General features: G+C 34.2%; 1 protein-coding gene across 2 annotated transcripts in view; it reads right to left on the bottom strand.

The window, feature by feature from the left end:
• Positions 1-66: 66 nt before the first annotated feature.
• LOC115886206 (alpha-tocopherol transfer protein-like) overlaps positions 67-13,351 on the bottom strand; it is a 45,940-nt gene continuing 32,655 nt past the window's right edge. The window contains exons 5-7 of one of the 2 annotated variants that reach the window (XM_030905293.1): positions 5,591-5,784; positions 4,042-4,217; positions 67-620 (exon numbers count right to left, since the gene is read on the bottom strand). In XM_030905293.1, coding sequence (XP_030761153.1) covers positions 491-620; positions 4,042-4,217; positions 5,591-5,784 — 500 coding nt within the window. In that variant the 3' untranslated portion in view covers positions 67-490. The remainder of the gene's footprint in view (positions 621-4,041; positions 4,218-5,590; positions 5,785-13,351) is intronic. The other variant, XM_030905292.1, reaches the window with a different exon arrangement.

The raw sequence follows: 13,351 nt of genomic DNA, 5'->3' as shown, positions 1-13,351 counted from the left end.
AAATAATTAAAGGCAGGTAATTTTTGTGTATTGTTTAAGGAATTTTATAGAAAAATATATAGTACATTATATACATGTTATTTTATTTCAGAATCTGTATAAAGATGCAAAATTAAGTACCTATATTTCAATCATTATTTAGTAAATTTTACCTTATATTTAACAAGTACAGCATAATATTAAGTTTATCCTTTGAGAGATAGGGCGATTTTGACAAACAACATTCAAAATTGTAAGAATAAAAAAGGATTTTTGAATTATATTGACATACAACTGTCACTCTGGCATATTCTCTCGCTGGACAGACTATACATGGTATTTTATCTGAGATATGTATAAAAATGTATAAATATATGTACCTATATTTCAGAAAGATATAAAATATATATAGGTGTCTATCAAAAAATATTGTCACTCTTTATTGTACTTTACAATTAAAACAGCGGTGTGTTTGATAAGCGTTACGACACTATAAAAACGTATATAAGTATCAAATATTTTCTATGAATTCTCGGCAACCTTCGTATCCATATAATTCGAGCTCTTCTATCAGAGGATCGCAGTTCTTCAGTTCTGATAACCAGTCTCTGTAGAAGTAGTCTTTGTGAATCCCACCGTACCTGGAAAAAGATAATTTGTCATTGGCGTTAGTTTTTGCTTTAAAGCCCCGTTCCCAGAATTTCGTATTGTCGCCAGCGACACGTCAGATGAATAACCAATGAGATTTGTACCAAATTCAGACAGCTGTCAATTTTAAATTTAAACAGCTCTCATTGGTTCTTTGAAGTGTCAACTAGAGATGAGAAAAAAAATGGCGATTCAATCAATTGATTTTAAATTCGCAATCGTAACCTGCGATTGACTCTCATAGGAAACTGCGATTTCTTCTATTTGCGAGTTTCAATTTAGGCGACCAATATTCTAGGCCAATATTTAGTTCAGTCATTGGGGATTTTTGCTTGGAAAAAAGTCCGGAAGTTTTACAACTTTGCAGGTTTATAGGTTTGTGGAAACCTAACTAAAATCCATAAAATGCACACTGCCAGACTTGCCGCCGGCGCCGCCATCTTGCCAAGATAGCGCCCAAAATCGGTATTTTGTGAATGTCTCGAAAACTATGCGTTTTTCGCGAAAGGTTTTATGAAAATTTTCGCTAAAGTCAACCGTTTAGGCACAAAATCCCTGGAAATTTTACAATTTTTCGTAAATCGATTTTCCGAAATCAAATGTCGATTAGGGTTCACTAAAACTAGTTTTACTTTAGTGTCTTCAATTTTGTCATAAAACAGTGGCGTATCATTAATTTGCTCATGAATTTATGAATAATTAATTTTAATTATTGAATAATGTGTACTTGTTTCCACACCACCAAAGAGGTAAAGTATATGGCGCGTTTATTTTAACATGGTCTCCCCGGAGGCCTACTCCACTAGATAAATTAAAAACTTTAACTTATCTGCACAAGCCCGACGGATCTGGCTTATTGATGTCAAAGTCGATCGTGTCTGCTGTGCTGGGCTCATCAGGGCGGTCAATACGTCCAACTCTTCATCTTCAGCCGCCAGAGAGATATTTACACAAGTCCAACTCCTCTTCATCGGATTCGTCGAGTGACTCTTCAGTGACGTTATCACAGGATTTCCCATTGCAGTATGCACAAATCATTGAACATTTTAATCCTGCTTTTCTGCATCCGCAGGCTTTACCATAGTTATTGGTTTTGCATTTACAGGATAAAAATGCCAACAGGGATTTTGGAGCTGGATCTATCAACGTTGTGACTGGAGTAATGCCTGTTTTTGTTTTCTTCCAACCCCATTCTTCGGCATCTTTGGTACAACCAGACCAATGCTGAACCTGGTGGTAAGTTCGCAATGAATGCTGTCCAGCACGACAATTAATTATTCATAAATTAATATGAGCGAATTAATGATACGCCACTGTTTCATGACAAAATTGAAGAAACTAAACTAAAACTAGTTTTAGTGAACCCTAATCGACATTTGATTTCGGAAAATCGACTATACATAATATATCATATTTTACGCAAAATTGTAAAATTTCCAGGGCTTTTGTGCCTAAACGGTTGACTTTAGCGAAAATTTTCATGAAACCTTTTTTATAGGAAATTTTATTCTCTTTAATTTTGCTTCCCTCAAATTTTCACATAGTTTTCGAGATATTCACAAAGGCAAGATGGCGGCGCCGGCGGCAAGTCTGGAAATGTGTATTTTATGGATTTTAGTTAGGAACCCCAAAACCTATAAACCTGCAAAGTTTCAAAACTTCCGGACTTTTTTCCAAGCAGGCCCCTTTTTGATCCCCAATGACTGAACTAATTACTATCTATAGTTGCGATTTGCGATTTTGCTGCGATTTGTGATTTCGTCTATTTGCGAGTAACCAATATTACTACAGTTGCGATTTTGTTGTGATTGTGATTTTGTAAACTAGGACAGTGATAACCTAACATCTGCTAGTTTGATGTTTTAGGAGCTGCGATTTGCGATATTGTTGCGAATGTAATTTTGTGGTCTATTGAAGCATTTTATAGTAAACTGAAGTTGAATTTTCTCTCTGATATTATTTATTTATAGAGAAGGCTTTATTTTTCTAGGGCCACGATCATAATATACCGGGTTTTTCTCAAGAGTGTATACACCGCTATAACTCTTTTATTTTTTTTTTGATAAAAAAAAAACGTGATTTAGTATGTTAGTATATGACATAAATTAGGATTAATTGCCGTATTCAATTTTTTTCGGTCACTTCCTGTTTCGCCGGAAATGTGAAATGTCTACAACTTTTGATTTTTAAATGGCACCCTCGGCATTTTGACAGGGTGAGTCTTAAATATTAGGGTAAGTGCAAATATTTTTAGGGGTATTTTTATTTCGACCCCAGAAACACATCTATGAGGTTTTTTCGCGAAAAAAAATTTTGAAAAGTTTGAAAAATTTTTTTGGAATCTTTTTAAATTTTTAGTTAAAAAACATAATCTCTTCATAATCTATGGCAACATAGGTAGTATATAAAATTTGCAAGAAAGAAAACCCAGAAAAGATCCAGTGGTTCTCAAAATTTAAGCGAAAAATCATTTTTTTTTGTAAATTTTCAAAGTAAAATATCTCGGTTATTTTGGACTTATTTGAAAAACGGTAAGAAAGAATATATGTTCCTTTTGTCGAGATCTACCAGCTCTGAAAATATTTGCACTTATTTAAGACTCACCCTGTATATACCGGATGCGTCTCAAAAGTGGCTCACCCCCTATAACTTTTTTATTTTATCAGATAAAAAAACGAGATTGGGTATGTTAGTATGTATATGACATAAATTAGGATTGATTGCCGTATTCAAATCTTTTCGACCACGTCCTCTGTTTCACCGGAAATGACTACAATTGATAGAAAATGACATTCTCAATAGAATGACATATCAAATATCAACTTTTGAGATTTTTGCTTAAAAGAAAATTGAATTTTAAATTTCATTCTAGAGTGCCGTGGCTGTGTTAAAAAGGAGCCTTGGAAAAATAGATTTGATCGTCTAATGTTATTCGTGTCTTGTCCTGGCCGGTTAAAACATGCCCAAATCTTATTTTTAATCATATCTCAATTTTGTTGTAGCATTATTTTATAGCATATTTGGAAAAAGCATTTTTTTACAAATGATTTGGTATCACACACTTGGTATTTTGTGTCAAATTGTGGTTATGAATAGCATGTTGCAGTTTTAAATAAACCATATTTGAAAATGTCAAAACTTGACATATGATATGTCATTCTATTCAGAGTGTTAGTTAGGTTGCAGATCGAATAAAGCAACAAAACACCGAGGGTACCATTTAAAAATCAAAAGTTGCATTCATTTCCGGTGAAACAGGAAGTGACAGAAAACAATTGAATACGTCGATCAATTCTGATTTATGTCAAATGTCATATTATTATACCAAATCTCGATTTTTATCTCAAAAAATAAAAAAGTTATAGGGCTAAACCACTTTTGAGATGCACCCGGTATATATTTTTTAAAACTTACCTTTTTGGTAGGTATTTTGGTTCGATGTGTTTATGTAGACTGTCAAAATTCGAATGGATGAAGATTCTTTGTTTCATGATGACCGACAGAAAAGGCCGGATCATACCAAAAGCATAATCAAAGATTTTCGATGCGTTTATGATATGTAATGCGTGAACTCGATGAGGGAAGGCACCCTAAAAAAACAGAATTATGAAAATTACGTCCTATCATTTAACATACACACATGACCAAAATTATTGCCATATAACGATATTTTTATTTTATTTTTGACCTAATATGATAATTATATTTTTGGACATATTGGCTTATTACACGACTAACTAATATAAAATTAAAAATCTAAGTGCAACTAGGCTGTTATTATAATTTTATTTCATAATGAGTGAAAATCAACAAAAACAAACTTCATTTTAAACAGAAAATATTGAAAACAATTTTAATTATTTCTCACAACTAATAGTCTGTATTACCTCCTCGAGCCTCAATGCAAGCTGTGAAACGACCACAGTCCGCCCCCCCCCCCCTTTATACCCTCTTCCTCACAAAATTCGCGAACCGCTAAAGTGCGATGGGGAGGAGCATTATCGTCCATGTAAACAAATTCATCTCCCACTGCCCCTCGAACTGGACGCACAATAGGCTCTAAAACGTCTCTAAGATATGAGGCACCGGTCATTGTACCATCAATAAAAACAAGGGGAGTTCGAGCTCTGTGCATTTTACCTGCCCGTACCATAATGCTTCCCGTTGAAACGGGACACGGGGTTGAGCTGCATTCAAGCGTGCTCGTCTTCCAGATGCTCTCCAGACCAAAGTTCGTCGCGAGTATAACACTAGGCCTATTCTTGTTTCATCACTAAACATGACGAAATTCCAATTAAGTCCATTTGCTCTCATCTCCTCAGCCCATTGTAGTCGCGTAATTTTGTGCTGCAAATTAAGCTTCGGAACACGTAGAGGCCTCCTTAAATGTAACCCTCTGTTATAGAGTCTTCTTGCTATGGTCTTTCTTGAAACATTTACTCCTTCAAGGCGATCTGACTCATTTTTAATAGCAGTGCTAGAAAGCAGGGAATTGCGTCGTGCAATTAGGGATATTTGACGGTCTTCCACAGCAGTAGTAACTCTCTTTCTACCTCTTCCAGGCCGGTCTGTAACCTCGTTTGTCTCCCTGATTTTTTTAATATTCGCGAAATATCGCTTTGGTTAACTCCTACAATTTCAGCTATTGCAACTTGCCGGTAGCCCTGTTGAGACAGTGTTACTATTCTGACTCTATTAAACTGTGAAATATTGTTTCTAGGCATTTTAAGGCGAAAACAATGGTCAAATTTCTTCTGAAACCCAAGAGACCACAAATCGAAATTTGCAGGAATTTGTAATAATATTGGGTCTGAACGATAAACATTGTTTACCATATCCATTTTTACAAAAAAATGTTTATTACAGATTATCAAAGCTATGTATATTCCGTATATTTTTAAACGATATATGCAATAATTTTGGCCATGTGTGTGTTGTCATTAAAAAGAATGATAGAACTTACATAGGCAACAGATAGGATATGCTTGATGATAGTGGGGGTTAAGTACCATGCTTGACCAGTTCCAATATCGGCAGCGTCAATTATACAGACTCCGCCCAAAATTTGGAATTTTGGTTCCAAACTGGCAATCTGAATCATCATTATGATCGACTGGAACAATTCGTCTGTCGTAAATTGTGACGGGTCCCATTTTCCTAAAATTACACAGCCCAGTTTAAATGACACTGAATAATAACTTTGTCGAAAAACCCTGTATATATGAAATATTCAGAAAAGTGAGTTTGAAATTTTGTTGAAGCATGTACCGTTTATTCATTTTTTGAAAGCATCAACTAACGAAAGTATTTGTAAAATGAAGAAACATACATAGGAAGTAACTCTAATCATATACAACTATATAATTATTACCGAAACACATCTTTTTATCTATATTTGTAAATATACCGTTCACTTTTGCTTTCCCACACCAATAAATATAAATATAGTATCTAAAATTACAGATTTAAGAAATCGCCAAACGCACATATTTATAGGCGTTCAATCATAATTAATCTGCTGCATTTATCTAATATATGTCGTCCGAGGTGTGGTAACCAAGGAAGTAAAATAAGAGAATACACTTTCATAATATATAGTAGGAGAGCCCAGGCGAGGATTTTGGGATTTAAACACTACCAAACTTATATGGAATCATGTATTAATTACATAGTTTTGAGACGTATGAACATTTTGTGTTTACCTTACCAAAGACTTAATGAAAAATAATCCATAATATAGCAATAGAAAAACAATAATCAGTTCCCAAAATAAAAACAATGGTATTTTTTTGGTTTCTGAAACGAAATGAAATTTTGATGGACAAAAAGCAAAAACAAAAAGAAAATTGACAATTTTAATAATCCGTGTTGCCACCTCTATGCAAGCTTCTATCCGCGCTGGCTTGCTTCTTATTAAATTATCAACGTTGTCTTGAGGTATGTTTTCCCATTCTGCTAATGCTGCTTCAATAAACTGCGAGATTTCCTGGATTGTTTCGACGAGCTCTAACCTTCCTTTTGAGCTGGTCCCACAAGTGTTGGATAGGGTTTAGGTCTGGTGAACATGCAGGCCAGTACAAAAGTATGACACCTTCCGTTTAAAGACATTCTCTAGCCACTCTGTTGGTATGGAAAGGTGCATTATCGCGCATGAAGTTAAAATTATCCCTAATTGTAGCTCTACAATATTATAATGAGCAGTAAATCAATATAATAATCAATATAATCTAGCAGTAAATCAACATGCCGTTAAAGTTTGTTGAAGTTGAATGGAGTTTTTGCTCCCAGCATAATACCTCCCCAGAACATTTACAGTTCCTCCTTTATATTTTGTTACAGATTTCGTAGCCTGGAGCCTCGCGCGTCTTCCTGGAGCTAGAGCGAGTTCTCAAAAGAACCCGAATTCGATGGTCATCTGATCTTAGGTCAATTCTGGTCTCGTCCGAAAAAAGAACATTTTGCCAATTCTCAATTGTCCTGTTTTGATGTTGAAGGTACCAATTTAGCCGGTAAATTTTATTTTGCCGAGATAACTGTGGGACCCCCAACTGTACAACCCTCAATCACGAAGCCTTTTTTAGTGGTTTCAACTGAATCGTTCACACTTGTAGTTGCAAGAAGTTCTTTGTAGTTCTGGATGAGAAACATTGGGATTTCTTCTAGCAATTTGGCACACAAAGTGGTTTTGTTGTTCAGTTGTGACTCTTTGACGACTTTGTCTGGCCTGTTCTTGAGAGTTCCTAGTTCCAAGTACATGGCATATGTTTTCAATACAACACCCTGGGTAACGCTTACTATCTCTGCTACGACTCTTTGGGTCATTCCTTGGTTGGTGAGAGTAATAGTTATTCCCCTCTGTACATCTGTTGAGGACAATCGTGATTTTACTACTGAACACAAAATTCACAAGAAAATAAATCGCAGCAGTCGTTTATTCTTTATTGTCATGTTTATTTACAACAAAACGCTTTATCTTAAAGTAGTATACTAATTTTTCCTCTGCAAGAAGACTAGTCAGAAATACAGAGTGATTCCATTTCCCTCCATTATCAGAAACACTTGGGGCGCATGCACTATTAATATCTGAAACGTCCAAGTAATCTTTTGTGATTTATTTTTACATTTTTGAGAACCTGTATGTACACGCTCCCCGCACCCTGCACCAGTAAAAGACCATACGTCATATATTTTTTTTTTATTTTTAGCACAACTCACGACTCACGACGCTCGAGTAAATTCCCATTTAGCATCTTGGGCTCCCCTACTAAAACGTCTGTTCTAAAATAACAGATGATTACAGTAATTTAATTATGTTTATGTCTCGTTTGTTTGTGCACAAGTATGGCGTACAGAAAAAAAAACAAAGAGATTATGTAAAATTAAAACAATAGCCTTTATGCGTGTTATTATTTTCCCATTACAAACAAAAATTATAGCAATTGTAAAAATAATAAGTGGTTTAGTCAGATAATCTATGTATATTGTACCGACTTTAAGATAAAATTTAAAGAACTTATTTTTATAATTATTTTTCAAACAAAAACACCAGAGTAGGTATGTTAGCATATAACCATATGATATGACATAAACAGGGATGACTTACGTATTCAATTATTTTCGATCATTTCCTGTTTCACTGGAAATTACTACAATTTTTGATTTTTAAATGATACTTTCGGTATATTTTTACTTTATTCTATAGAAAATGGCACTCTGAATAGAATGACATATCATATGTCAATTTTTGACATTTCCGCATCTGGTTTATTTGAAATTGCATGCGGTTCATAACGACAATTTGACTCGAAACATCAAGTGGTTGGTACCAAATTATTCGTAAAATTCGCTTTTTTTCCACTTATGCTAATGAGCCACTCTTGTTCCATTTGAAAAAATTGAGATATGGTTATCCCAAAAAAAAAAAACGATTTGAGCATTTTTTAACCAGCCAGGACAAGACAAGAAAAATATTAGACGATCAAAACTATTTTTCCAAGGCTCCTTGATTAAAAATTAGTGTTTTTAACACAGCTATGGATAGATTGAAAATTAAAATACGATTTGTTTTTAAGCGAAAATGTCAAAAAGTTGACATATGGTATGTCATTCTATTCAGAGTATCATTTTCTAATGAATAAACTAGAAATATACCGATGGTGCCATTTAAAAATCAAAAGTTATACTCATTTCCGGTGAAACAGGAAGTGACCAAAAACAATTGAATACGTCAATCAATCCTAATTTATGTCATATACTAGCATACCAAGGTTTCTACCAACATCGAGATATATACAAATACACATGGATACAAAATACAAGGGGATTAAGATCTATAATTGACTACAATATCATTAGAAAAGACTACCAACTAAAAGTAAAAGTTGTAAGAGTGTATAGAGGAGCCACGTGTGGTAGTGATCATAATCTACTCAAAGCTACACTAGTAGACAAACCGAGAAGAACCGATGTAAATATGGAAGGCAAAGAACAACAAAAAAGCAACAAAGAACAACAAAAGAGATATAACATAGATAGCTTTGACAATGAGAGTACAAAAAACTATACAGAAAACGCCTAGATGAGAAATTAATAAATACAAGATTCGAAGACCCCGAAATATATCACGAAGACATTAAAAACAGTATACACTCAGCTGCGCTGGAGGCCTTGGGACCTTATGAATATACCACAAGTAAAAAACCATATTGATGGGATTCAGATATAGAAAGTATTATAACTGAAAAAAGACAAAAATATCAACAATTTTTAAATACAAATAGTGACAATGATAAAGTAGAATATAAAAAAATACAAGCAATAGTCAGACGCAAAATAACACAGAAGAAAAATGAAGCTTGGGAACGAAAATGTATGAAAATCAATACCTATCTGGGTGGAAGAAAAAGTACTGAAAGCTGGAAAATGATAAAACAATTAAGACAAAATCAAAATAAGGACATAATATCGACAGTAACAATGGACAAATGGGAATAGTATTTTAAAACATTACTTACCGAGAACAGAACAGCAGTTAAAGCAGTTAAGAATTTATACCAAAACACCACAGCTAGAATAAAAATCCGAGACTCATTGTCAGAAAGCATAAAAATTACAAAAGGCCTCAAGCAGGGATGTGCCTATCTCCTATACTATTCAAAATATACCTGCAACAAGCACTAAAAAAATGGATGCTTAAGTGTAGAGGAATGGGAATCCCCCTAATAAATGAAGACACCCTATACACCCTATTTTTTGCGGACGACCAGATAGTCCTAGCCCAAGATCAGGACGACCTTGAATATATGGTAAGGAAACTGATAGAGCAGTATAAGAAATGGGGGTTGGAGGTAAATATCACCAAAACTGAATGTATGACTGTAGGGGGACCACAAGAGAACATAGTCTTAGAGGATGGAAGCGTGATAAAAAACTGTGACAAATATAAATATCTCGGATTAAAAATAACTAACGATGGAAAACTCGACGAGGGTATAAAAGATCGAATAATGCAAGGCAGAAGGGCAATATCTATGTTGAATAGTGTACTGTGGGATCAAGGAATCTCTAAAGCTAATAAGAAGAACATATATAATACGGTAGTGAAAAGCATAATAACTTACGGAAGCGAAGTATGGCAGTTGAAAAGCAGAAGAGAGAACATGCTATTAGCGACCGAAATGGATTACTGGAGGAGATCTGCTGGAAAATCGAAAAGAGAACAAATAACCAACAACAGAGTAAGGGAGATTATGGGAGCAGAACACACAGTTGTGGACGACATAAGAACAAAACAACTCATATGGTTTGGTCATGTGCAACGAATGCCCGATCACAGAATGTTTGATGGGGGTGAGCCACTTTTGAGACGCACCCGGTATAGTCAAACAAGCAATAAATATTTCCCAAATTCTAAACCTGTGTTCAAACTTATTTACGAATTCAACTTAAATGCCCAATTTTGATGAGCGTAATAGACAAATTGCATTTTAAACTCATTCTTGACGTATTTTTATTATGTTTATATTATCACTACAGATAACAGAGGTCAAAATACAATACATTTGTGATAAAATGCTTTTATGCATGTATAACAAAATATCATCTTTGTAATAACTAGAATTAATAATTATTATTGCAAGTATTTTAAATAATAATTTTCTTACTTGTATTTTTTTAAGAATCGCACTTACAAAGACCAATCCAAATAATAGGTTTATTGAATTAGAAAAACTGTTCAAAGGTCGTTGGTTCAAATATATTTTCTTTAATATACAGGGTGGTCCAAATAATTTTCCTGAAACTTTGGCAGCATATTCTGCAGATAAAAATATGTAAAAATGTTCGTATAAATGTATGTCCTAAAACGCTTAGTTTTGGAGATACAGGGTGTAGAAGTTTTTTTAATAGTAGATATTTTTTAACTGGTTTGAAGAGTAATAACTTTGCGTCCGTACCTGTATAAAACTGCCGAGTAAAAAAATATATATTTACGACGTTTTTTACGTAAAAAAGGTCTCTTGGTAAAAATCGCTACGAGTAATGGTTCTCAGGATATTTGGAATCGAATTTATCAATACCTGTCATCACTGGCATAAATTAAACATGTTGACTAGACAGTTACCTATTAGACTGAAATCATAAGTTTGAAATGATTCTGTGTCAAAAGTTCAACAGAAACTGTTTTATCATCATTTTTTGGAAGAAAAATTTATGGTTAATTTAAAAAAATAAAAAGTTCCCAAATTTATCATTTCAGTCAAATAACTATCTACTCAACATATATGTTTATTTTTTTGTCTATAATGACATGTATTGACTACTTCTATTCTAAATATCGTGAGAACGGTTGCTCGTAGCGATTTTTACCAAGAGACATTCTTTACGTAAAAAATCACGAAATGTGTATCTTTTCACTCAGTAGTTTTATACAGGTACGGACAAAAAGTTGTTACTCTACAAATCAGTTAAAACCTTTAAAACACATGTAGGTGGCGCCCCCTACAATTAATAGGAGTCATATTGACATCAAAATCAAATTTCTCATGTCAAAAAACTCCCAGACACCAATTTTTATCCAAATATTGACGTTACTTCAGAAATTATTTGAAAAAAATGGAAATAAAGGAGAAACTTCTACACCCTGTATCTCCAAAACTAAGCGTTTTAGGACATACGTTTATACGAACTTTTATACTTATTTTCATTTGCAGAATATGCTGCCGAAGTTTCCGGAATAGAGTTCAGACCACCCTGTATTGTCTCTGGATTATTTATTATAGGCACAGTGTGTGGTATAGCGTTGATTGAAGAAACGAAGATGCGCAACCTCATGGCCTATTTCGTGGAATAAAACCTGTCCCAGATACAGCTGGCGATACACATGGCGATACCGTCATGATACCGTCTGTACCGCAGTTCTGCTTTCAGGGTGCATCCACACTATCCTAAAAACGGCGTATCGGCGTAACGGAGTAACGACCTTGAATAGATTTCCAGTAATTCAATTGGCTGAAAAATTCATCTGTCAGAACTTTTATCTGTCAAATTCATCTGTCAAAAATTGCAGCCAATAGAATTACTGGAAATCGGTTCAAGGTCGTTACGCCATTAAGCCGATACGCCATTTTTAGGATAGTGTGGATGCACCCTCAGGAGTGGCCGTGGACAGTGTTGCCAGAACTACGGATTAATCCGTAGATTTACGAATTTTGGATACAGTGCGTTAATAATATGGACGGTGATAAGGATTTTTTATCATTAAACAATTTAATATAATATTATATGAGTAAACAAAGAACGGTCTCAGAGTTGGCTTGGAAATTAAGATCGCTGTTATTTCATCTGTAAAATATTATGGTAAATCTCAATAATTCGTAATTTACAAGCCAACTAAACGACAATTCTAACTTTAATTGACTAAGCCAACTAATCGACTATTTTCATTACATAAACGCGGATTTTTCATTCAAAGATATTTTCGTTAAACGGATTACAGATATTACACATTTTAGCCATTTTTATGGCAATACTGTCGCTTGTCGCTTTCATTTCCACACTGTTTTCGATATGCTTTTCGCTAGTTGAATTAGAGAAAATGAGTGTTTTATGCGTCGGCCGCAGAACGAGTAGGGGCTCCACTATTATCATAGTTTAAGGAAAAGAGTAGTTGTACTCTCGCAAATATTTTCTGCCAGTTTTTGCAATCTGTCAAATATCGGCAGATTGCAAAGCGTTTCAGTTGAACTCAGTCCGTCGAGCTGCGAGGTTCGAGCGTTGCGTCCCAGCACAGAGACGGATTGACAAAAAATGAGTGCCTTACTGTGTGCTGCTATTAATTGTAGTAATAATTCAAAAAATTGTTCTTTGAGTTTTTTTAGATTTTCATCGGATGTAAATCGATAAGCTGATAGTAATTATCGATAAACATTTAATTATATTTGTTTATTTTAGAAGGTGAGATATTATGTAATTAATTAAGTGTTCTTATTTTTTTAGCATGTGGACAGATTTTAAAAATAGTTTTTTAGATATACAGGTTGTCTCAAATATGCGCATGAAAATATTTTTTGATCAGGGGATTTGCCATAAAATTTTCATTCCAATAATAATTTACGAGATAATTTAAATAGATTGGTTTTTGAAACAGTCTCCGCAGAAACAAAAAAAAAACAGTCTACAAAAAACAGTGTCGATGGTCAACAGTGTCGTGATTTGGTAAGTGTTG

This window comes from Sitophilus oryzae, unplaced genomic scaffold (genome assembly GCF_002938485.1).
Source record: "Sitophilus oryzae breed Bouriz unplaced genomic scaffold, Soryzae_2.0 scaffold_471_pilon_pilon, whole genome shotgun sequence".
In the NCBI taxonomy this organism is placed as follows: Eukaryota; Metazoa; Arthropoda; class Insecta; order Coleoptera; family Curculionidae; genus Sitophilus; species Sitophilus oryzae.
The sequence above is the reverse complement of the archived record's forward strand: the minus strand, read 5'-3'. Positions and strand labels throughout refer to the sequence as shown.